The 26,551-nt window shown below is 35.7% G+C and overlaps 1 protein-coding gene across 1 annotated transcript in view; it reads left to right on the forward strand.

Moving 5' to 3' along the window:
• The window catches only part of LOC131079072 (callose synthase 10), a 184,562-nt gene extending 158,618 nt beyond the window's left edge, over positions 1 to 25,944 (forward strand). Inside the window, exons 45-52 of the mRNA XM_058016962.2 lie at positions 11,915 to 12,028; positions 12,123 to 12,211; positions 12,299 to 12,457; positions 12,622 to 12,724; positions 22,401 to 22,520; positions 24,904 to 24,954; positions 25,185 to 25,367; positions 25,469 to 25,944. Of these exons, the coding sequence (XP_057872945.2) occupies positions 11,915 to 12,028; positions 12,123 to 12,211; positions 12,299 to 12,457; positions 12,622 to 12,724; positions 22,401 to 22,520; positions 24,904 to 24,954; positions 25,185 to 25,367; positions 25,469 to 25,705 (1,056 nt within the window). The 3' untranslated portion in view covers positions 25,706 to 25,944. The remainder of the gene's footprint in view (positions 1 to 11,914; positions 12,029 to 12,122; positions 12,212 to 12,298; positions 12,458 to 12,621; positions 12,725 to 22,400; positions 22,521 to 24,903; positions 24,955 to 25,184; positions 25,368 to 25,468) is intronic.
• The last annotated feature ends 607 nt before the right edge of the window (positions 25,945 to 26,551 follow it).

A 26,551-nucleotide genomic window follows, 5' to 3' on the forward strand; every position in this document is an offset into this window, starting at 1 on the left:
TCTAAGTGTCCATTGGACACCATTTGAAGTGTTGAAGTTGCAGATTTGTCTAGTTCAGCCTTGGCGCCCCATTTAGAGGAGGAACTACAACGATTTAAGTGGCTGGTCAGCCCACCATTGTTGGCGATTTGGAGCTTTCTAAGTTTGGGGCCACTATTGGGATTGGGCGATTTTGGCTAAAGTGGAGATTTTTTCCACTTATTTGGAGTTAAGTACTTGTGATAGGGAGGTGACTGGATCTGCATAATTTCACCATTACTGGGCCCTACTTGACCTCCATTATTGGCTGGGAACTTATTTCCAGATTTAACTTTTCACTCCCAACTTTCTTCACAGTTGGGCGATATTGTTTGGAAGTCATTTTAGAGTGGTTTGGAGGCATTTTCTGAGTACACCATTGCTGGTGTGAAGTCTGAAACTCCATTCTCAGGTTGTCTTTAGACTTATTCTTCATTTCCAGCCACCTCTACACTTGGGAAATTTCAATTGTGCATCATCCGTATGAGTTTTTTGGGCATTTGTTGGAGCTTCTATTGCTGATCTAAGTCTGAAACTTCACTTTCAGATTTGTCTTCAGACTTAGATATTTTTTACTAGCCCTTTGTTTGTGCCCATATTTGACAAATTTCACTTTGGGAAGGTGAAATCCATCAAATACAGGTGTTTCCTATGATTGCAACATGTTTAAATGAATGATTTATTGAAGTTGCAGGTTGTTTTTAGACATTGCGTAGCCATTGTTGGACCTTAGAAGGGTGTCTTCAGACTTTAAGAACTAAAAATCAGACTTTTCCACACCCTTTTTCCAAGCATTGTGGTATACTTCTGGGCACCAATTTTGACATTCTCTCTTCAGATTGAAACTTCATTTCCAGCCACATAGTTATGCCCAAATGTGACCATTTCTGAGTTTTGAGGGTCAAAATAATTCAAATGCAAGCATGTGACATGGCTGTGACGACTTCTAGCCATTGATTTTGATAGGGTTTACCTAGCTCGCTCAATGCTTCACCTAGCTGGTGTTGCTCAATTCCACCAACTCACCAGGCCTAGTTGCACTCTAGACCTCCAAGTCCTTCTCAATCTCTTCCAGGGCTTGATTCTTCACCTTTCTAAGGTGTATGCTTCAGGTGTTTTGATTAGGAACGCTACCAATTAACAGTGCTTCCCATATGCTCAATTGTGGCTTCTTAGCTTCAAAGTGTCAAATTGACCTCCTACCATTGTGAGATGATGCAGAGGTGTGGAGATGTCTTCTAACATGTTTTGTATGCATTTGGGGTCCTTTAGTGGCTTGCAATCATTAGTTTTCTTACCGATCTCAAAATCTTGCCTAGAAAAGGGCTACAAGGAATTAGCCCTAATTAGGCCTCCAAAACCGGTTTTCTAGGGCTTGAGGGAAAACGATTCAAATGACCCCCAAATATGTTTGGATTTTCTTCAAAGATACACCTATCCCTAAAGGATTTTTGTGGTTTTGGCCCTTGGTTTCACCATACAATGTATGAACCCCAAAATGAGGGTTTTGAAGGGTTTACTAGGCCTTAAACTGGCAGTGAATGAACAAATTGGGGTTTTGATATCAAGAGGCTTTGTCAAAGCTTCTCCTTGCTCAGGGAACTCTACCCCAACTCCATGAACCCCTCCAAACTTTGAAATGGTGATTTGGCACACACCCTTGCACTTAACACTCCATTTTCACCTTATTTCCTCTACCCGGGTTGCTCCTGGACTCGCCTAGAATAAGGTGACAGTCATAACAAAGCTCTTCTCCAGCACTTGAACCTGCATATGTACACTATACAGAGGGTTGCCCATCATGTCCCAACAAGCTGTGATGGCAGCACGTGTGGAACTCATGGGGCAACCATATTTACAAGAAAATTGCTATTTACAAGCCAAAATTGGCTGTTTGCAAACTTGAACAAGAAAACACCAATGAATAGTATTTAGAAGACTCTAACTTGAACCAACAACTCAATAACACACAGGAGTAACTCAATCCATTGCTGTATCAATGGATTCAATCCATATTCAATTGCAAAATGAGTAAAAACCAAGCCAAAATGCTGCGAACAAGACTGAAAATGAGTAGTTTCAGTTGTTGAACTTACATTACACACTTCACCAACCTTGGTAAACGTGCAAGAGAGGGCATATATAGGTTTCCCACATGTGGAGCCCTCCTAGGGCATTGGATAATCCCTAACTTCATCGCTATCCAATTTAGAACAAAAGTTGTCATGACAAGTTTTTGCAACTTTACAACTTTTGCACTTTTGGCCTTTTCAAACTATAAGACCTATTCCAAATCATCATAAATGACTTTTCAAACATGTCCAAGATCTATTTAACCCTACCTAATGCTCGTGCCAAGTTTTGACACTTTTGACCATTAAAAAGGTCAATTGGCTACTCAAACTCACTATTTACACAAAAATGTAAACCTAAGTAGTATGAACACAACCTAGGCCTACATTGACACAAAATGCTAACTCTTGGACCCTGTTGGAGTCCTTATTCATCACTAACTTGGCTAGGGTCACTACAAGCCAAAATTGTGAAAACTAAATTGCCTAAGTCCAAGGTGCTCCTGCACCAGATTTTCATCATTTTCAGTGTGTCTTCAGACTTTTGAAGCGATTTTCAGACTTTCAGAGGGTGTATTCAGAGTTAAGAATCAGAAAATCAGACTTGGATACACCATTTTCTAAGTATTTTCAGACATTAGGGGGCGTATTCAGACTTAGTCCTCAGATAACCAAACTTTTGCTACAACTTTGATATAAAAAATCAGTCACTTTTTGAGTGTTTTCAGACCTCCAAGTGATATTTTCAGACCTGGACATTCATTTTCAGGCACCAAATCATACATTTTCTAAGTTTACAAGGGTTCCTTCAGACTTATTTGTTGTGATCAGACTTGAATTAAGTATGAAAATCAGGTTTTCTTGAGGAGAATCTTCTAGATTTCAATCCGGACCTTCATATTTTCTAGAATTGGTGTTACAATTTTCTAAGATTACCTATCACATGTTGGGACAAATGTTAGGAACAAAGTCTTGATGGTGTCCAGATGTCCACTCCATCGAATGATGATCCAATCAACACAAAGTTTTCAAGGACAATGAGTTTGGATGGGAGTCAGATTTCCACTTGAGGGTGGAATTACAAAGGAAGGTACAAATCAATTCAAATGAAAATCAATAACAAAGTTGTCCAGATAGGCATCAAATTTCCACCAAGTGAAAGAATGAATAGGGATAATGTGGATGTTTTGAGAACTGATCCGTCCATATGTGGATGAATTTCCCACTAAGGTTAAAATCAAGTTTATCCCATAGGTTTTTGGTTCGATACTTGTTTGTTTTGCAGGACTGTTACGAGGAAGGGAAGCATGATGATCAAGGCTTGAAGGAGGATGCATATTGCCAAGACAACATCACAAATGCGGATAAGGAAGATCAATACTTCAAGGATTGGAAGAGGATTTTAGGACAAGGATTTCCAAAGGGAAAGATGTGCACTAGATCAATCATGAAGAGGACTTCACCTTGATGATGAACAAATGAAGGAAAGCAAGTTCAAGAAATGAACACAAACGATTCCACATTATGAAATCCGGAACTACTTAAGGAATTATAATATCAAAGAGTGCCAAGGAAGGAAATATTTGAAGATTCCAAGATTGGGAAAATTTTCCAAACATAAGGAGGGAATAGTTTATGGAATTCCTTAACATTAGGATGAAATGCCAAGTAGAGGAATTCCAAACATTATGAAGAAGAAGAATGTTCAAGGCAAATTGATTAAGCGTACAAGGCAGGTTGAGGTGGCATCCTAGTCACCATTCGTTCAATCAAAGGGTTCCAAGTCAATGCTCATTCAAGGAGGGAATAAGTGACACATGGCACTACATGAAATATTATTTATCTTACTTACCTTCGTTTCTCATTGGCCAATGTAATGGTGGTTGTAACAAACCCTAATTAGGGTTTTATCTTGTAATCTTGCGCATTGATCTTGAATCAATCTGAGCCATTCATTTCTTTTGAGGTTCAATATAAAACCCATTGCCTCTCACTTGTAAGCGAGAGTTTTATTAGAATTGTTGGTGGATGCTGCAAATTTGAATATAAATCATTGTTCGACTTGATGGTGATTTTTGTTTAAGTGTTGTCTTGCATTCAAGGTTCTCAATTCCTCCAAGTTAGATTACAATTTGTTTTCAAGTTTGTTAGATTGAGTGAAAGAATTTGTTGAATGTCTTTGTATGGAATCCATTTATCCATACGACTAGCCTCTTGCTGATTGTAAGTGTGCCTTGTGTGGTCAATTGGAAGTTTATGCAAGCTTAACCTCAATTATTATATGTCCATTGTTATGCATCAACTTGGATGGTATCAATGTTTGATGGTAGTAATTTGAAAATCTATGAAATACACCTTAGATGATTGCACTAAGCTTGTGTCAAAATCTGTTCGACTTGATGGTGAGACCTTGCCTAGTTTGATTCCACTGAATTTGTTCTTCACTTCTTGCATTCTAGGCTTTAAAATAGAATTCCTAAATCCTTTTCCCTTTTGTCCTTTCTTTAGAAATCTTTGTAAGATTAGAATCAAGAACTTCAATGCAAAATCCTAAGTCATCGACATACCTATCCTAATGCATGATTAGATTGAGCATTCATGTACAACGTAAGTCCCCTTGTGATTCTAACATGATCACATCAAACCACTGAACTTATCCACAAGTCAAGACCTGACATTTCGTAACCTTGGAGTTGTCTCATTTGATCGCGAAGCATAGCATATGAGAGACTTTGTTCAAGAGAGGATAAGATACCTTGGTATTTTATTCTGTGTTCGCATGTGCATAAAAAAGTAAAAACAACAACAAGCCTCAAATAGGTGAACTTGGTAACTAAGCTTAAGATACTAACATATTTATGATTTAGGATTCATCGTTTTTCAGGAATTCTTTTGCAGTTAAACCCCACAACAACTATCTGATTTCATTGTTGCTCAAAATCCTTTTCCACTATTTATTGCAATAACTCTCCTCCAAGGCTTATTACCACAAACAAAATACACATAACTCAAAACCCTATTTTGGAATTTCTGTCATGAGACTTTGAATAGCAAATTTCCCCAACAAACTAAATCTTATTGAATACGATTTTGGTGGTTACCTCTCACCCCAAAGACTTCGCCTAGAAAGAAAGCCAACTCCAATACTAGATGACTTAGTATAGTAAGGCAGTCAATTGAATAACTATCTAACCTAGCAGCAACTCATACCAACAAAACACACATCATGCAAAAGCCAAAACAGAGTTATGTTTATTAAATTAATTTAAATTTTCTTTGATAGCCTTATAGCCTTGCTAAGGAAAATGCCTAATCTATTACAAAAACAAAAATGGACACACTGTTGATCTACACTTGAGGATGGATGATATGCCTTTGTATCTAGTTCTCAAATTCTCCCCTATTTTGTGCTATTCTTGTTGTTGAAAATGTCTTGGTGAATTAACTAAGTTACCGGGTTCTTTTGTTTTAGCTTGGCACTTGGTACATGTACAATTTGGGTTCTTCCTGGGTGCTTGGGTTCTCTGTGGGGTTCTTTTGTGAAGGATCCACAGAGAACCCAAGCAGTCAAGAAGCACCAAGGGCCATACCCAAAGATAGTTTCATAAATTAAAACCTCAGTTTCACTCTCGTAACTTTGTGGCAGCAATTTTTATTAGAATATGCCAACAAGCAAGCAATTAAATTACCATTTTAGCTACATTTGTGAGCTATACCTATGCACACAGGGTTAGTAAATGAGCATTAATGAGATTGATTTCAGTTAATTTACATTATGCATATGTAGCAGCTGTTTGCTTATGTTTTGTGAAATCACTTTCCTTGTATTGTTAGTGCTTTGGCATTTTGTCAAATGTTTGAAAAATGAAATTGAACCAGGTCCTGCATTTGACATAGCTAGTGGTAGTGGCAATCCAATTGATAGTGGTTCAAATGAAATCGAACCAAATGTTGATATTCACCTTGATGCTTCTGATGAAGAAAAACATGAATATTAAAATCGATTATAATTTGAATTTTCATTGTGTAATGTCATCTTGAGATTGGAGTATTTTAATTTTTGAAAATTATGAAAGAGGTATCAAAGTATTCTATTTTTTGATATTTATCGATATTTATTGGCAATTATGGATTCACGAGTATCACTCTTCTTATAGCTATACATTGATAAAGTATATATATAGACACACACACACAGAGTCACAAGGTTCGAAATCGAGTTTGAGTTTGGCAACAAAATTCGGATGAAGTTCGACAAGGATAAAAAATTCGACATTAAATTCACCTTATAAATTTAATTAAAAAATAATAATATATTAAAATTAAATTTAGATTATTAATTCATATTAATAAATAACTAAAATAATATAAAATTTATATCTACTGAATAATAATTTAAAAAGTAAAAATTAAATAACACTAAATTGAAATCTATTAAATGTTATTTTTTAATAATAATAAAAATAATATTTAATATTTTATAAAGACAAATATACATATTTAAAATGTTATAAAGCATAGGAAGAGCTAAAGAAAAACTTACAATAAATAAAAAATAGTGAACCTTTCAAAAGGCGTATACCACCTACCCAAAAGGCCTACACAAGAAATCTGCACTAAAGAATTGATCCCATGGTTGAAGAAATTTTGTTGAAGAAATTTACGGATTGTGACTGCAACTTCCGTCAGCTGAAATGTGTGGCTTATCGCTTAACTCCCATCACACGCCACAAATGAAATGCCCTAGCCACTAGTAGGCGATTGGAGAAGCTATGAGTCAACGACAAAATAAATGTGTGCCTTCGCTTAAAAGACATGTAAAGAAAACCCTATGAAAATGTTTTTCTGAAAATGTATTCAAATAAAAAAATTGGTGCTTTATCCATACGAATATAGACATAGTATATATATATATATATACACACACACAGATGTACCCGCACCCAAGAATTTTCTTTTTGCCATATCCTCGAATCCATACCCAATTCCATATCTGTACGTGTACCTGAATTGCTAACTTAGGGAATTAATATTTACCTTTGCAAATGGTGGCTGACTATGAGGTTTTCATGAAGAATATTTATTATATTTCAATAGGAATGCATGCTAGCCAACCTCATTGACAAATTGCTGTTAAAATAAATAATTATAATGTTTTGATAAAAGCTGACCTCGTGTTAGTACCCACAACAAGAGGCCAAGCCCTTTGAAGTGTTTGCCCCTTCTAGGGAAATCAAATTAAATCAAATCTATTATTAATAGGACGCCAGCCCTTTTGAAGAGTTGCATCCCCTGGAAGGAATACTTTTTTTTTAATACTTGCCCCCCTTGGAGAGGAATGGCATGATATAACAGGAATATAAGATGAGAGTTTGAATGCAAGAAAAAAATATGATGAATCAGCCCATTTCAAAAGCAGGTTTCTGAGTATAACAACAGAGATATAAATATGTATAAGAAGATTTGAAAAGGAGTGTATACACAGAATTGAGAAGGAGAATGTACATGTGAGCAAACTTGTGAAGGAGAATGTATGTATGAGCAGAATTGTAAAGGAGAGTGGATGGTAAAGATTTAGATATATCATATATTCACAAGCAGATATGTGTGAGGAGGAAATATAGAAGATTATCAAGGCAGATTTTGTGAAGGAATTAGAGCAGATTTAAGAGGAGAATTATTGCAGACCTTTTATGGTGACTTTGTAGCAGATTCAAGGCAGATTTTAAGGAGATTTATTCATAACTTGCACACAAAAAAAGAGGGAAAAAGTGTTGTGTTGTATATGGGGCTTGCATTAGTCAAACCCTAGGTAGGAGTTAACTTCCACTACAACTCTGATATGATGGGAGAGAGCTTACCCTTGGTAAGGCAGAGACTGACCTTTTAGAAAATGCTGAATTGACAAATGATACATTTTCTATGAATCTTCTTGCTTTGAAGCCTCATGAAGGGTTGATGTTGCTTTATATGACTTAATCCATGCCTTCATTTATGGAGGTACACATAAACTTTATTACGATTGCTAACTTGAATGCTTGACTTCAAATCTCTCCTTTAATGCCTTGAAGATGCTTGATTGCTTTGCTCAATTGTAGTGGTAGGAATTGAATGCTTGTAGAGAGATGTTCAAATGAATGGGTTGGGAGTTGTATTTATACACAACTTACACGTTTCATGTCAAAATTTCAAAGAAGGCCAATAATGGGGAGCACTTTCTTGCTCTTCAGTTTCTTGATCATTAAGGATTCAAATTTGGGCCCATTTGACCGGACCATGGCACTAGGTGCCATAGAGCTAGAGGACTAGGGCACTAGGTGCCATAATCCTTGGTTTTTGAGCCAAAATCTTGTTCAGTGAGCTCAAGATTGTGTTGGGCTTCCAGATTTGGCCATGGAATGAGCAAAATTAGTCATGAATCAGGGGCATGAGGGAAAACCACCAAAGTGAGCCCAAAGTGATTGTGAAATTGTAGATGGTACAATATACGACACTACAATACTAAAAAACACAATAAATTCAAGCCATTAGCAATAAGAATAATATCAGTGGAAAGTTAGAACATATCATAGATTTAAATATTTGTGTATCATCATGGCAATTATTGCTATTTTTTTGTAAGAGTTTGGATTAAGGTAAAAGCTCAAGAAGGGCTCAAATCCATTACAAAGCAGTCAAGAAGGCAAATAAAAAGAGTCTCAAAGGAAGTGAGACAAAAAACAACAAAAAAATAGAGCCAGCAGGGACTAGCAAACAAAGCCTCAAAAACAAGAAAAGACACAAGAACAAGCCACAAAGCCTCATGCAAGGGGATGACAAAGCAAAGGAAAGGAGGCTTTTAAGGAGCTTGGTCACCAACTTCAGTGGTTTAAATCCAAAATGCTTTGGAGAAGTAGCATTGTAGTGCTTCTGTCCCCCAAACTCAAAGAGGAGGATAAACCATTTTCCTTGAAAGGGGACAAGGGACCAAAATGAGGAACCCAAATCATTTAGTGAAGCAAATCATTACAGTTCTCATACAAAGAAGAGAAGACACAATGCGACAACCCACATCGCCCAACCCCAATGAGGGGGTAGAAGGAACTTGCTGGACTTTAGGATGATGGTGTTCACCAGTGGAAAAGACACATACAATAATGTTATGTCCCACCTTGTAAGACTTGCAACACATCACAAGGGACCCCTCGTAATCAATTTGCGAAATCTAATCTCCAAGCTTAGAAGAGGGAGTGACCAACCAAAGGAGTTGCTTACCAATATAAATGTTAACACAAAATATAGCAAAGAGGAAACACTTCGTAGTTAATCTCAAAAGATATTATGGCATATGTAATAAAAGAAAATTCTTGTTTAAATCAAGCTATCTAGTTAAGAAATTATAATGTTCTTAACAAAAATATTAGGAGATATTTCCAGCAGAATTGATATTTAGATTGTACAAGGAGTAACATTCATAAAAATGGTTCTAAATCTAAGTTATCGACTTGGGTTTGAGGACACTAACCTAGTTCCTCAGTTCGAGCAAATATTTTTTTGCCTTTTGGGTTTGTGGGTTGTGTTCGTCCATAGGTGTACGTGTTGGATGGTTGAATGGTCCAGAATATTGAGAGGGGAGTTGAATTAATATTCCTAGAGCAATAAAAAACTTTCCACCGATTTAACCTTAACAATTAATCTCATCAACATGAAACAACAAATGCAAAATGAATGGAAAACATAATCACAAGATAGACACCAAAATTTTTATACGTGGAAACACAAATGGGAAAAACCACAGAGAGTGTTAACTCTCAAGATAATATGACTAGTTATATGGTGTTTACAAAAACCGTGGCTCACTGTCAGAATACAATAAGGCTCACTGTCGGTATTCTCATTGCAATAGATTTAAGTGAATTGAAGAAAATTGCATCTCCAAATGCATGGGGTCAGTTCCAAGATAAGCTCAGATATCAAAACAACAACTTACAATAGACCTGGTAAAGGATCTCTCTAACCTGTCCACAACTGCCTGTAGCAAATCCGGTAAGGGATTACTGCAACTCTGTCCAGAACTTGCCAATTCAATTGCTTTTAGCAGATCCGGTAAGGGATTATTGCAACTCTGTACTCGCACTTTCCACACTTACACACACCTTCGCTCTTACACACATCACACTCCACTACTCACATACACTTGCTTCTCTATCCTTCTCACTTTACTTGCACACCACACATACCGCTATTTTGTCGCTCACTCACTTCATGTATATCTCGACACACACACACATATATATATATATATATATATCGATAAGCACATACACCAAGATAATATGTCAACCAAGCACAAAAGGTTTATACAATAATGCATTGCTCGGATCAACATGCTACACAAATATGCTTTGATCAAAACACGGTAACCAAGTCGGCCTTCACTGATCCTCTACGCGCTTCTTAATTATCAGAATACGTGCTTCAATTACCGGAACACAATAAGGGTTTGCCGGGCCCATAGACATGAACCCATAGGCACAAATTCGAAGCACAACGACTTCTACCTTCCATATACAAATGCCACAGATTTCGGAGCATAAGATTCGTAGAACATATTGCAATAACAAAGTCCGCATAGCAATTCAACTGTCACAACTAATACCAACACTTGATACAAACCATGACTAACAAAAACACTAGATTACGGAAGAAAGCGTCTTTCGTAAAATACTCTTGTGAACCTTACATACCTTACCGCTCAACATCACATACATACCTATTTGCTTAACATCACATGCATACCTATCTTCCACTGCTGCTCAACATTTTACATCCGGTCCTAGTCGGATCATTGGTTTTGACATCAATGACAACATTCACACAAATCTAACAGTATATATATGCAAAAATTTAAAGAAATATTCAAAATTACAAATCTAAATACATTTAATAGTATGCTACTTCATCATTGATCAATGCCAAATGGCAATTGATAGTTCAAAATTTTAATAATATCATATTATGTCCTATACTCATATGCCATATAATTTATATCAATGTATCATAGATTCATATATGTCCAGGTTCACATTTTAAATGAAAATCATTACAAGTACAAAATTGAAAATAAAAAATAATAATTGTCTTCTATCTTCAATGTTCATCAAATTGGGTTCACGCTTGGCTTCGCCCAGGTCCGGACTGTCCGAACCAGCCACGAACCCAATGCGAACTAGGACCCACACGAGCTCGGTCTGTGTCTTAAATGCTTGCTAAGTTGTTCGAGCAATTTGTTTTGGCTAGAGTCTTTATAATATCTTTTGTTGCATGATGTCTTTTTTATATTTAGCTTTGCTTCCGATGTTCTTATGCTTTTAGCTTTTTGTGTGTTGTCATTCTTTTAAATGCTGGAACTCATTTTTAATCCCCTCTTGCAATTGCAAGACTGTTCTTTCAAATCCCATTGATTCATAGACATGAAATGATTTCTTTGTCTTTCTTTCTTCCTAGTGGAATGCAGTTTGTTGTTAAAGATAAGCAAGCAAAAGTATATAGAACATGGAATACAACATGATTTTGTGCTTGAATTTTCGCTTTCTTTCCTTGTTGGTTGAATATAATTTGCTGTTTATAGTAGCAAGTTAGCAAGCTTCTGGTTGCAAACAAAAATTAAACTTGTTATATAACATGATTTGATGTCTATAAAATTTCCCCTTTGTAAGCAAAATACAAATTTTCATCCTTTTCCTGTTGTATGATGTGTTTCTCTTTATAAAAGATTTGCTTGAATTTAGGATTTAGTGCTCTGTTCTAGCATAGTATCTCATTTAACATCTAATATTTTGCAGGCTATTGTGAGTTTTGTAACTATGCAACTTCAATTATGTTCTGTATTCTTTACATTTTCCCTTGGAACAAGAACCCATTATTTTGGTCGCACTCTTCTGCATGGGGGCGCCAAGGTAAGATTCATAGTATTTTCTGGGAATTGCATTAAATTCTATCTATGATTATTTCATGAGCTGATTTGTGTTTTTTATAACTATTGAATTGCAGTACAGAGCAACCGGAAGAGGATTTGTTGTTCGTCATATCAAATTTGCAGAGAATTACAGGCTTTACTCTCGCAGCCATTTTGTAAAAGGGTGAGATGAGTTTTATATGATGTTACTTTTCCTTGCGACAAGTCACATGCTTCCCACCCAGTAATTTTGCTACCTATGAATATGCAGATTGGAAGTGGTGTTGCTTCTTATAGTTTATGTGGGATACGGTTATGCCAAAGGTGGTGCAGTGTCCTATGTTCTCCTCACTATGAGTAGTTGGTTTCTTGCTATTTCATGGCTGTTTGCCCCATATATCTTTAATCCAGCTGGCTTTGAGTGGCAGAAGTAAGTAACAAAATTTTAGCTCTCTGTGAGAATCTCTTCTTTTATGATAGTATCAAACTCTTGTGAGAATCTCTTTTGTTAATGATCTAAAAGTATGTAACTGCAAATATGAAACACTGAAAGTTTACATTAGCCAATTGCCTCTTAACATACATCTTTTACAGAACTGTGCAGGACTTTGATGATTGGACCAGCTGGCTTCTATACAAAGGTGGGGTTGGAGTGAAAGCAGAAGAGAGCTGGGAAGCATGGTGGGATGAGGAGCAAGTAAGTTGCCTCCTCGTTGCTTTTATCTTTTATTACATTGCCTCAAATTCAGCACTTGCTTATCACCTATCATACTAGAGAAGAATGATTTTCTAATTACAATTGTAGAAATAAAAAGAAGGTTTTGATAAATTAATTTATCTTATTTACTAGCACTTTTATTTGATAAGTTCTTAAAAAAAATGGCTTAAATATGACCCACTGTTGAAATGTAAGTTGCTGTTAAATGAAATAAGGTATTGGTTAAAGACCTCACTGATAAATATTTATGTTAGTTGACACCATCTTCCAATGCTAATGGTGCCATTATTCAGTAAATATTTCACTGCTTACTAAGTAGCATTAGCATTGAACATCACCAAAAGGAAAAAAGTTACGTTACCCAGGGACGGTTAGGGGACGTCCCTGCGAAGTCCCCTTTTTTGCAAAAACAAAAAGGAAATGTCTCCAAATTTCGGGGATGGCATCCCTTGATGCCAGGACATCTGGCTGGTCCGGGGATGGCAAGGGACGTACTAGGATGGCCAGATGTCCCCAACGTCAAGGCATTTAAAAAAACAAACTCAACTTAAAAACTCACTGCCAAGACTTGCAACAGCTGGAACATGCCAAAATTGAACAAACTAGTTAAAATTAAAGCAGATCAACAATCTATCACAAGTGTACATCAACAATTCGGTTACTAGAGCAACTAGGGCATCACCCCATATAACGTAAGTTACCGGTTTGGGTTCAGATTTGCCAATTTGGCAAAATTTTTTTTCTTTCTTGGGTACGGGTATAGGTTCATCCGTATATATATATATATATATATATGTTCAACTATCAATACCTAAGTTACCGGTTCTTCCCCTTTTGGCTTGGGTCCGGGTCTTGGTTCTTGCCCGGTCCTGGTTCTCCCTGGGTTCCTCCAGGGTCCTTCCCAGGTGGCCGGGTTCCCTGTGGGTCGGACCCACAGGGAACTCGGCCACCTGGGAAGGACCTTGGAGGAACCCAGGGAGAACCCAAGAGGACCTGGGTGGACCCAAGACGACCCGCGCGGACCCACAGGGAACCCGGCCACCTGGGAAGGACCCTGGAGGAACCCAGGGAGAACCCAAGAGGACCCGGGTGGACCCAAGAGGACCCGCATGAACCCAAGCCCGTGGGTTCCCAAAAACGGGGCCCACGGGTCAAAAAAACAATAAAAAACAATTAAAAAAGACTTTTTAAAATAGTTTTTTTATAATAAAACTCTAATTCGCCCCTTTATGACTTTTTAAAAAAGACTTGAAACTTGAATATTATCTTTTTTGCAAATTATGAATATGATATTAGACTTTAGTTATTAGTTTACTGATTACATTTGTGATATATGAATATTTATTGGCATTGGCAATTATGGATTTATGATGTATCATTTATGTATGGAAAGTTACATTGTATATTTAATTTTTGTATGGATTGTATATATTGAACATATATATATAATATATGTGTATTTATATATATATATAATTAAAAAATATATATATATATATGTGTATTTTTTTTTTTTTTTGGCCGAGTCTGCGAATCCGTACCCGAATCCGAACCCGAACCGGTAACTTAGATCAATACCATTATTGATTATATAATATATGCAATGATATATTACAGCAGTTATAAACATTTCAGATATTACAGAGAATAATATAATACATCATTCAACCACGAAAAAAGGATCCTAAGGTAGAGCACGACAAAGATGAATAAGAATAGAATTAGGACAGAAGGATGAATAGAATAAGGACATAAATAAAAGCAGATCTGCAGTAGTCTAGAACAGCTTGGTGTGAGAGAACAAGATAATATATGAGCAGCCTTATGTAGAGGATAAGAACAGAATTCAGAGAAGACCGGTGAAGCATATTGAAAAAGATTAGAGAGACATGGGTTTACATGTTAAAAAATTCTTTAAAAAAGTGTTTTTTAATTGGTTTTTGTGTTTTTATGACCTGTGGGCCCCGTTTTTGGGAACTCACGGGCCTGGGTTCTCTTGGGTCCGCTTGGGTTCCATCCAGGTCCTGCCCAGGTGGATGGGTTCTTTGTGGCAAGAAGCAGGACTTGGACCCAGCCTAAAATGCCAAGAGCCGGTATCTTAGCATATAACCTTTCACAGGTCTGATATACTTCAATTGATGAAGTAAAGCACTGAATTCTCCTATCACAGATAGCAGGAAATTCCATTCATGAACTTGGAAGATCTTAGTTCCAGTGCTTTGATACCATTCTAAAATTCAGCACATGATCTGTAGATTGTTCTTATTAGGGTTTGAAACAATTTGACTAACTCAACCTTTGATCAAATCTGCAATTCCGAGACTTGCAAATCTGAGTGCTCTAATTTGCATGCATAGACTTTTGAAAGTACAAAAAAAAAGACAATAAAACTGAAACCAGAATTCTGAAGTTGCAATTTTTACTATTATGGAAGTTTATATATTAACCGTAAACTTGGCACCTAAATTTAGGAAAGGTAACCATAGTATCTTAAATTTAGGATGTTTCTGCTAATTTTCTGCATTCAGGATCAACAGTTGAGTGACCTAAAACTCTAACAATATTTTCTTTAAAAAACTTACTGTTGGAGAATTATTTTTGCTCAAGTCAAAATAGATTTACAGCAGTGTATGGGACAAATTTTCTCCTCTATTATGAGGGGAGGTTCCCTTTATTGAATATCACATGCATATTGACAATCAAAGATGAAAAACTCTTAATTGGCAATAAATCTTTTGGCCGATTTTTAAAAAAAATCAGGAAAAAATCGGCAATAAATCGGCAAATTTGCTGAACATTTGAAAATATATAATTTCTTAAAATATTCTTAAAAAACACACATATACACACATTATTAATAATTAAAATTCTAAAAAATATATTTTAAAATATTAATTTTTAATGTATTATGTTATAATATATTAAAAAAGCCAAAAACAAAATAAGCCAATATTGATACATTTTAATATATGAAATTTTATAAAAAATGGAAAATGGGGGCCCCTATTCTGTTAATTAAAAGTTGCACTCACATTATTTAATTTCAAAGCTTGGAGGACATCGCTTAGTTTTATAAAGAAAAGAACCTCAAACATAACTTAGTTTAATAGAGAAGACAAAAACATAAAAAAATGAAGGTTTTATTCAGTGGGCGGTTTTTAGTGGACAAATTTTTCAGATTTTTATGAAGTTAGGCGGATTTCGGATTTCTTCCTTGAGATTCAGTGAATGCTATGACTAATCCTAAACGTATTTTGATGCCCATTTTCTCCCGCGCACCTAATTTGTCCTTCTTTCGGGGTCAAAACAAAGTAAAACTTTGCGTGACCATTTTAGGGTTTTTATAAACAAAACGAAATGACTCTTTTAAACACGATTTTCTGGCATTTGCTCGTGATTTCCTCGCGATTTTTTCTTTGAAAAACTTGCAATTTTTAGCTAAAAATCATTGCCAATTTTTTCAAAGATTAAATCGTTTAGGGTTTTTATTCTCGATAAATCGTGATTCGTACGATTTGTTGGCGATTTTTTCATCGTTGTTGACAATGAATTCTAATTATGAATGCATGTTGAGTATTGTCAATTGACAATGAATTATGAACACAAATGTTGTATATAAGGTTCTAGAAGTTTTCCCTATATTTTATATAGCCATCCCCTAGCCTTCCCCACAATTGACAAAAAAACCCCTTTCCTGGAAATGCACCCCCCCCCATCCCTGCCCCAGAAACTCAGGGTAATGTAGGAAAAAAGAACATAGTTATAGGAGTTTTGGGCCATTGGTTATTATGTGAAGAGACTATCCTGATTTTAGAAATGGTTGTAGTTAAGGTGGAATACTATTGCTGTACATAAATTTAGATTCGTTCTTTTAAGTGATTGGATTCAGAGAAATGGTTCAGATAAGGCTCAAAACTGTGTTTACCAGATGGGTAGAAAATTTGCAGCAAGCATAATCCCTGCTTTTAAGATTATTTGCTTTAATCGTCAGACTAAGACTTAGATCATTCAATGAAGCTAGAGTTCTGTGTATTTTTGGTTGTTTAGTAGACTATTTCAGACATAATTTTCTTGGTTTCAATTTTCATGGTTTTGTCTGCCTTGCATCATGCAACTCATAGTCCTCAATATACATTGTGGAGACTGTAGATACAATGAAGGAAGAATATATAGCTTAGAGTATGTCTAATAGATTCCCCATATATATCTGCCAATCTTCTTGGGGGGCATACAGATACACAAAATAATCATAAAAAACATCATGCCTACAGAAATATTACATACATTATAAGATCTACTCACAGCCTCTCAAAGTTATGAACAAACGAAAACCAAGCCTAAACATTTCATCTGTTTCAGCAGTAGCTGATTGGGACTCAATGTGAAATTCTGTGATGTCCCGATCTAGAACATATCTTATTTTTGCCTTAAAACAATAATTTAACTCAAAATGATAGTTGCATTATGTTTATAAATATAAATTTATAATTTATCTAAAATTTTTGTTTGTATCATAATATTTAAATTAAATCTTATGAAATATTTCTAAACATGTAACTTATCATTGTTTTCTGCTGTGATGGTTCCTTCAATTTGCAGCAATTTCCTTTGCATGAATGTCTCTAATTTTCAGTCCACTAGCTTGATAGAAGTTGTATTTTCGTCCTTATAATTTCTCCATGAACCTTGGAGGGGGTTGTCCTCTTTGGTTATATGATTCACTTGGACTGGGTCATAATATTTTTTCACAATTGATGCCTTCTTCCCATTATTCTGGCTCCCCTAAATAGAATATTTATCCTGGAGTCCCCACTTTTTGAATGTGCCTTGAAATATAAATTTTAATTATAGTTTAATCAATTTATCCAAGCGCTGTCTTTTTAGCTTCAGCGATTCTTTTTAATTGGTATCTTCTTGTCTTTTAGTGCTAGCGTGGTTTGTCTCATTCAGCACCTCTAATTCGTTTGTATGAATTTCTCTAATTTTTGGTCCACGAGCTTGATAGGAGAAGTTCAGTGTTTTCATCCTTAAAATTTCTCCATGAAGCTTGCAGGGGTTTGTCCTCTTTGGCTGTATGATTTGCTTGGAATATGCCATAATATTTTGTCACAATTGATGCCTTCTTTCCTTTATTTGGACTCCCTTAAATAGAATATTTATCCAAGAGTCACCACTTTTTAAATGTCCCCTGAAAAATAAATATTAATTATAGTTTAATCGATTTATCTAAGGATGGCCTTTTTACATTCCACGATTCCTTTTATTTGGTATCTTTTTGTCTTTTAGTGCTGGTGTGGTTTGTCTCATTCAGCACCTCTAATTCCTTGGGTGACTGCTGAGTTTAGTGACAGTTGATAAAAAGTTTATATTAATATAGCATGTAAGCTTTGCTAGTAAATGATTCTTTGGTAAGTTCTGTACGAAGTTGATGGACTTCTTGCTAAGTTAACAATAAAACATTTCACTGAATGTTATGTGACCAAATCTCTAGTCTTGGGATGATGTGAGTGGATGGTAAAATGCTACTAACAACACTTGAATTCGCAGCACTTAACAGAATTGGAAATCGCAGCATTATAAATCTCCAAATCACTATCTTTAAACTTGGGCAAAGGAAATAAAAGGGCAGCTTTTAATTTATATGTTTCATTAATATTAACTAAAGATTATTGGCCAGCTATTCCTCAAGAGATGCACTTAAAAACTAAACAAGGATGTTACTTGCAAGTGATTAGCATAAAACAAGGCAGTGCTTGGTTATGAGGATATGTATCACTTGCAAATGAGATGATGTTATTGAAATGATGTGACTTTCCCCCACAATCAAAGATATAAAAAGGGTGACTTTTCATTTGTAGCAGGTATAAACAATTGAAAGAATTCAGAAATTTGCTGAAGAATAATTTTGGAATATAACTTGAGAGCAGCAACACATATATATTTCAGAAACTAAGTTATTGCAGTCATTTGAGGATTGATCTATTAATTCATCAAGAGGTATTTCCCTTCGAGTTCATGAGGGATGAAAGTATGATCCACCTTCATGCTCATATTAGGCTGGACAAAAGGTGGGATGGGTGGCCAGCTTCTCATGCTTTTGAAACAGGATTTGGAAGGATGGACAGGCTACCATGCTCTTGGACTTGATCAAGGAGGATGGCCAGCCTCCAATGTGAATTTAGGGATGGAAGGGTGACTAACCTTCCATGTCTTGGCAAGTCAAGAACGGCCAGCCTTTGGAATTGTCGGTTTGCAAGCATTTCCAAGAAATTCATGATGTGACATACTATGGGGAATATGCTATGATGTATTGATTCGAATATTAGTGATGCTATGATTTATTGATTTAAATATTATGATTTTTTTATGTATGGATTTAAATATTATCATAATTTATTGTTACTTGATATTATTAATATCAATTTTTAGTGAATAATATTGTTTTGCAGGCCTAAAATTAGGATTATCTCAAGAAAGGGATATGGAATTGGAGTATGTATGGTTTCATTCATCACTGAAGAGGAACCAATTAGTGTTGAAGAAAACAAAGAAGCTAGTCTACATTCATAGTCATTTTGCTTTCTCTCTCCTGTACACCTCGGGTACAAGGAGGGTCCTTCAGCCATGGGACCAAGTTCCATTTGACAAAACAGATAGAGCCTTGGAGGATGAAGTGGTTGCTCCAAATGGCCTCAATGATTTACCCTCAAATTTATTGCCTTTAGAGGAACTTGATCTTGAGAGTGATGAATATTTGGAGAGCATCATACTCAAGGGCTTGGAAAATGACAACATAGTTGATGCAGGAGTTGGCCTTCATCCATTGAATGACATAATTTGATAAATTAGATTTGTGTGTTTTCTTTTTTGTTGTGGTTCAACGTTTTGATATGTTGTATGTGGTTTTGAGTTGGGAATCTTTTTTTTACTTTTGGTACCCAAGGTGTCTCCAATCCCCACGGCCCCGGCCCAGCGTTTCCACTTAAGGGCTAGCCTGGAGGCAAGACTAGTCCCTAGGGGGTGAATCTGCAGCCCGCAAGCAGTCCCCCCTCTTAAACTCAGGAGTGGAGTTGAACCCGAGACTAATGGGGAGCAAACCCACTGCCCAAGCCAACTCACCTACCCGTGCAAGCTAAGTCAGGACTCTTTATTGTTGACACTATATTTAATTTATTATTTTAATCTTTCTGTGTTTAAACTTGACAATTAAATGTCACGACTTATTGATTATCATTTAAGTTTTCGGGTTACCCCCTTAAGTGTCTCATTCTTCTACTCAAGTGGGATGCTTGCTGGAGTGGCAATGGAGTGGACAAGGAAAAAATTTAAAACACTAGGAAATGAATTTTATTTTATTTTTTAAAAACATCAAAGTATTAATGAAACCCTAATAGGTACCTAAAACTTAAAATGCTCTCCTTATGTTTGTTGTTTGAGAAACATAACTTTATTTTTTATTGTATTATTCTCAAATTTTGCAATTGTAATGATTTTGATTTGAATAGTCTTTGGAGATATGTGATATATGACATAATACTGAAATTTTGAACTATTATTTGACATTTATCTTTATCACGATCATTGATTAATGATGAAGTATCATACTATCAAAGATTTACAATATAATATTATTTAATACATTTGTATCAAATGCATTTATAATTCTTCATATTTTTAAAGTTTTGCACAGGCATGCACACGCACAGTGCACACACAAAATATTGTCATGCCTAGTTGTACCATACCAAGAAAAAGTAATTCTGTACTGGCTTACTGAACTTTTATCTGTACCTGACCATGTACCAAAACCGACAACTTAGATTGTCAGCGAAATTAAAATAGCAAATCATTAATCTTTTAAGTTCTCCTCTTGTCATATGTTATGCACATTCAAAGTTTATATATATATATGTGTGTGTGTGTGTGTGTGTGTGTGTATTTAATGTCCTATTGGTACTAGTACCTATCTCCCATACCAATCTCCTTGCAAATGCGGTAGTTGCACAATTGCTACTTAGAATATGAGAATCCTATCTTTAAATTGTGAACTGTAAAGTTGCAAATTTCATTATTTTCTTTATATCTCTTCTTCTAAATGAGTTTGTAGCAAGGTTACTAGGAGACGGGGGTACTTGGAGACACCAATTTTTTAATAAATAATATTTAATAATTTCCAAAACATATAATGAGAGAACTTTGAGAACAAGAACAGTGGCAAAGTTTAACATGAACTTTAAAATTGAACAAAAATTGAAATTAAAATTGCTTATATTGCTGATATCATAGCCAGTCTAAATTGTTTAGTGAAAAAGTAAGGTAATATAAATGTTGAGCATACTCAATATTGTCAGCTAAATAGTAAAGGCAATTTCTCTTTAGAGTATTACAATGATAAGAAATCAGTCCTCTCAAAAAGTCTACATTGTCATAGATCCGATCACTATAACTTTGCATGGATTTTTGTCTTGCTGTGAAACAGTTTCCTTAGTAGTCATTTCCCTACGACTTTTCTTTGTTGCAAGCTTATCTTATTTGTTTGCTTTATTTTTTTTGCCTTTTTACTGCATTTTGCCCTAAGTTTTCTAGGAGGAGATGTCAATTTTTAGTCAGGAGACTACGGACACAGCAGTCAAAAGCACCTTATGCGTCAAGAAGTTTTCAGAGAAGTATCCGGTATTGGAGACGCGTCTCCGGTATGTCTCCGGTACCAGTACGGGTCTCCATGGGTAGGAGATGGGTCTCTTGGTAACTATGGTTTGTAGTGAGGATAAGGGAATCAGCTGTTTTCACTAATATATAAGATGATGAATATGTTCGTCTTTTCATTGCTTTGTTACTTTATTTGTGTTCTACATTTTTTTTATGAAATGTTAAGTAATTTAATGTTTAATTGCCAAATATTGTTGTGGGGTTCGTTAGGATTTTAGTCAAATTTGGCATCTACAAACATTTCATTTATTCCCTACATTTTTTATTTTTATTAAGTTTAAATAAATTTATAATTTTAAAACTTTTGCATGTCCTGTCAAGATGGCTAGGTTTAGAGTAGCTAGAAGACCTCAAGTCTTCCACCTATCTTGGTAGCTACCTTATAATAAGGCTAGTAGCATGATATTGAATTAGTTTACTTTTAATGTTTCTGTTTGTGGTCATGACCCGAAGGCTTTTTGTTGTTTTACTTTTCTGTGAGATAGAGCCTAGCTAGTCAAGTGAAAAGTTGTCTCTGCAAATGGAAGGACTTGTGGCAAGTTCATTGTTCCTGTGCTTAGAATAAAGCCGATTCTGCATATGGTGAATTGAACGAAATAGAAATGAGACAATGTTGTCTCAAAAGGGTTCAGATTATCATGAGATGGAATTAATCAAAAAGCTTTGCTTTTTTTCTGAAGAATTTGCACACCTTTTTGGAGACATATTTCCTCCTCAATTTGCATGCCATTATGATTGTTAATGTGATATCATTCTCTTGAATGATCTTCTGTTTGTATGATTATTAATTCCTGCAGTTTTGGATTACTAAACACTATAAAATGTGCACTTGCCTATTAATTAGTTAGATGCAGTTTAGTACTGTGGTTACTAGCATTCCATTGAGTAGGTTTCTTAAGTTATGATTTTGGCTAACATGGTCAATCTGAAAATTTTAACATTGCAGGTACACATACGAACATTGAGGGGAAGAATTTTGGAGACAATTCTAAGTTTACGATTTTTCCTCTTTCAATATGGCATTGTATACAAGTTGCATGTCACTGGAAAAGATACTTCTATTGTGGTAATGTGTCCTGGAATGCTTTCAGATTATTTTCCTCATTTGCTTTGAAATATGAAGGTAGATTTGCTTACTAGAAGCATATGTGTGCATGGTGCTGTAGTACAAAATAATAATGAATTTATAATAACTAATTTCAAAGAAAAATAATCCTTGTTTATTTTCAAGGGTTAAGCAGTTTGACAAGGCATTGTTACTTCCCCGCTTTATCACAAGGTCAAAACTCAAGGTACATATTTGATACTACATATATATTCTTCCCAAAGCTTGGATTACCAAATATCGTCCATCATATTCCAGTAGCACTCATTATGGACGTGTCCATACTCCTTCGGTTTACTTATGAGATATCTTGCAAGAACAGATTGCAACTATACAATCAACGCCCGTGGTCTCAATATTTCTTCTCTTACATGCATTTGCTTGTGATGGTTGGTTGGCAAGCAAATAGCTGCTTTCTGTTCTGTTTCTACAATACTTTTATCAGTTCTTCACAAAATTCAATATTTGGTAGATACAATACCCGAGTCGTTTGTGCAAGTAAATTGTCAATTGTGATAGGAACAAAAATTATGTCGCATGTGTAGCATTCAGTCATGAATCTATGAAAGACTTGTGAATCTCGAATACTAATTAGCCTGTTCATGGGGTTGCCAAAATATTTTAGGGTTAGGTTTGTCTGTGCAAAAAGGATATAAAATTCATAAATAAATACATATTTTCTGTCTAAAATAGGAATTGATTTTGAATACCATATAGCATGCATACAATTAAAAATCCCACCATAAATATTTGAAATATACTTCATTATCAGTTTGTCAAACTCAAATGAGGGTCTAATTTATAATTTTTTTTATTAAACAATGGATATCTATCATGACATTCAAATTTTACAAATATCAATAAAATAATATTCGCAGCCTTCTTGCGTTCTCATTTAGGTAAGATATTCATTGTTTAACAGTTGTAATAATGACTTAGGCTATTTTGACAAGTCAGAATTACTTCAGGTAAGATAACCATAGAAAATTTAAAAAGAAAATATTGAAATTACTGCAGGATTTTCACCCATGAAGAGTATCCTGATGTGGCTGATAAGCGGCATGCTACAGTATTGGATGGACCTTGTTAGAAACAAACTATAACAACACGTCATTTATGTGCCTTTCTTTCTATCATGAACAGAGCCACACCCCACCAACCGTAGGCAGCAAGAGGAATATGGATGTGAGGAATGTTTGTTATAAAGACATGCCACATATGAGGATGGGGAAATACAGAAACCTTCCATACATGAGAGGCCCTGTCCTACCAAGTAGACCTGGGGTTGTCCCTCTTCCTCCAATGAAGAGAAATATGGCCCCAATCAATGTCTTGTAGATTCAAGTGGCAAAATAAATTTAATAAGTCATCAAAATGCTTGGGTTTGTTTTGGGTTCTGCGAGAACAACTTTAAATTTAGTCTTGGGTTTGTTTTGGGTTCTGTGAGAACAACTTTAAATTTAGTCTTGATTTGCTCGAGTTCTTCCATGGTGAACCAACAGACCAAAAAGTGCACCTTAGCCAACTTGCCAGCCAAATTGTCTCAGAATCTGAACTGAGTTTGAACTGGGCTCAGATCCAGGTTCTGCAGGGAGCAAACTGGCTATGTAGGTAGCTCTAATATGTATTATTATTGGTCTAACCCATTGTTATCAAGAGATGCAGTGGTAGTGGTACTGATACAAGGATGGGGTTGCTAATAAAACTAGATTACACAAGTAAATGATTAAGGAGACTGCGCTATTATATATGAAGGTAGTCTCAGAAACTGTGGGTACAGGGACAAGTATGCACTCCACTTGCGTATAACCCCCTGACACCATTTGTTACAATGACGTTATTTTTATCCTACTCTCCCATTGGTTGGTTTTGGCAATTTAGCTGGAGACCATGTAGTACGACAGACAATTAACAGACAAACACATAATAATTTTCATATGTTTCTCATATAACACAGACATAGCCTTACTTAGCATGCCCACATTTGAGGTTCTGAAGTACTTACTCTTTTTACCCTTGCACTCTCAAGACCATTCCACCATTGTTTATGAGCCTTTCTAATGAGGGTAAGAACTGGATGCTAATCTTTGCTTGTTTGATTAATGGTGCTACTGTTAATTGGATTGTCCTTGTGGATAGTATTGCATGCTACTACGAATATGATTGCTGTCAGGGACTTGCTATGAAGCCTAGTACTTTGCCTTGATGGAAGTGCACCGTTTTTGAAGTTCAATTATTTTTGCAGATAGATGAAGGGTTGGGTCTTGTTTTATGATTTATTTTCGCTACTTGGTGACTTATTCTTTATTCTATGAGGTATTAATGATCTTATATGTGGCTGTAGATCTATGGCCTATCTTGGATTATACTGGTTGGATTCATTCTGATATTCAAGGTTTGCATCATAATTTACTTTATGCAGATTATTTCCATAAATGACTAGTTTGAAACGGCTAATGCTTGTACCTGCTACACTGTGTAATTTAGTTTTGTAGAAGTCAACTTATGGAATTAATCACGAGACCATTATATGTTTTCAGATTAAATTTTTCTGTCTTATAAAATGCTTTTTTATCTTAATGTAAGGGAATCTAAGTAATTTTCTACATGCTTTGAGATGTGCAGGTGTTCACATTCAGCAAAAGAGTTTCAGTGAATTTTCAGCTAATGTTGCGGTTTATTCAGGGTGCTACATTCATTGCAGTTGTAGCAGGTCTTGCTGTTGTAGTTGCTCTCACATCATTGTCAGTGACAGACCTTTTTGCTAGTGTTTTGGCATTTCTTCCAACTGGTTGGGCCATTCTATCTGTAAGTTATTCAGATTGTCTATTTTGATGAAGATTACAAGTAGTTGCCAAAGTTCATTGAGAATTGCCTGATCTCATTAAACATGTTTTGACTTGATGCAGCTTGCAATAGCGTGGAAACCCATTGTGAAACAGCTTGGCTTGTGGAAGTCAGTTTCTGCCATAGCTCGATTGTATGATGCAGGCATGGGCATGCTTTTGTTCATTCCCATTGCATTTCTATCATGGTTTCCTTTCATATCGACATTCCAGACACGACTTCTATTCAATCAAGCTTTTAGTCGTGGCCTTGAGATCTCCCTCATTCTTGCAGGAAACAAGCCAAATACATTAGAGTAGTTGGCCTTTTGTCTCTGTAAAAGCTGTATTTTTTATTTTTTCTAATAAATATGTACTGGTATTCCATTTGTGGACTTCCGCATATTCATTCTGCTGTATCATAGATTTTACACAACATTTTGAGGTGTATATCATTGAGGACATTTTAGCTTGCGTACAAGAGAGAACTTAGCTATCAATATTTACTGTGTGATAGCCAGTTTTGGCCTCTATAGTAGTCTTCAATTTTTCTTTGATTAGTCATTTTTTATTTGTTGTAAGGTTCTAATATTTACTAATTTCTAGGACCTTTATTTTACTATTATTTGTCAAAGATAAGCAGTGATTTATAATTTAGCAAAAAAATTTCAGAGTTGAACCAGGTCATCGTATTGGGAACATAGGTTGTATTCAAGTATTCTCTTCATAAATTTGAAAGTTATTTTAGAGAATCATCATTTTTAATACAGAATCAGTCTAAACAATTTCCATATTGGGGTTCTACTATTCCTGGTCTCTGTTTGAAGTCCAGTCTGTCGTGGGTGGAGACATTGTGCAGATTTTGGGCCACGGGTGCCCATGGCAAATCCAGGGCCCAAAGTTCACACCCAGAGTGAAGTTTAGCATTCCACGGGGATGCGCCCCTCTACAAAACAAACCCGCGTCCCTTGTAAATGTCCTCCCCACAGCACCACCACTTCTGCCATCTCTGCCTGGGACACTGTTGGGTCACTTGCTATATGGCACATGCCATTACATACTGATAGCAACCTTTAACTTTGTGAAAACTAGTTGGCCTTTCATGAGGCACTCACAGAGATGTTATATTGCAGATTTTGCCTTGAAGATTTCAATTCAACTCTATTT

This window comes from Cryptomeria japonica, chromosome 4 (assembly GCF_030272615.1).
Source record: "Cryptomeria japonica chromosome 4, Sugi_1.0, whole genome shotgun sequence".
Classification (NCBI taxonomy): Eukaryota; Viridiplantae; Streptophyta; class Pinopsida; order Cupressales; family Cupressaceae; genus Cryptomeria; species Cryptomeria japonica.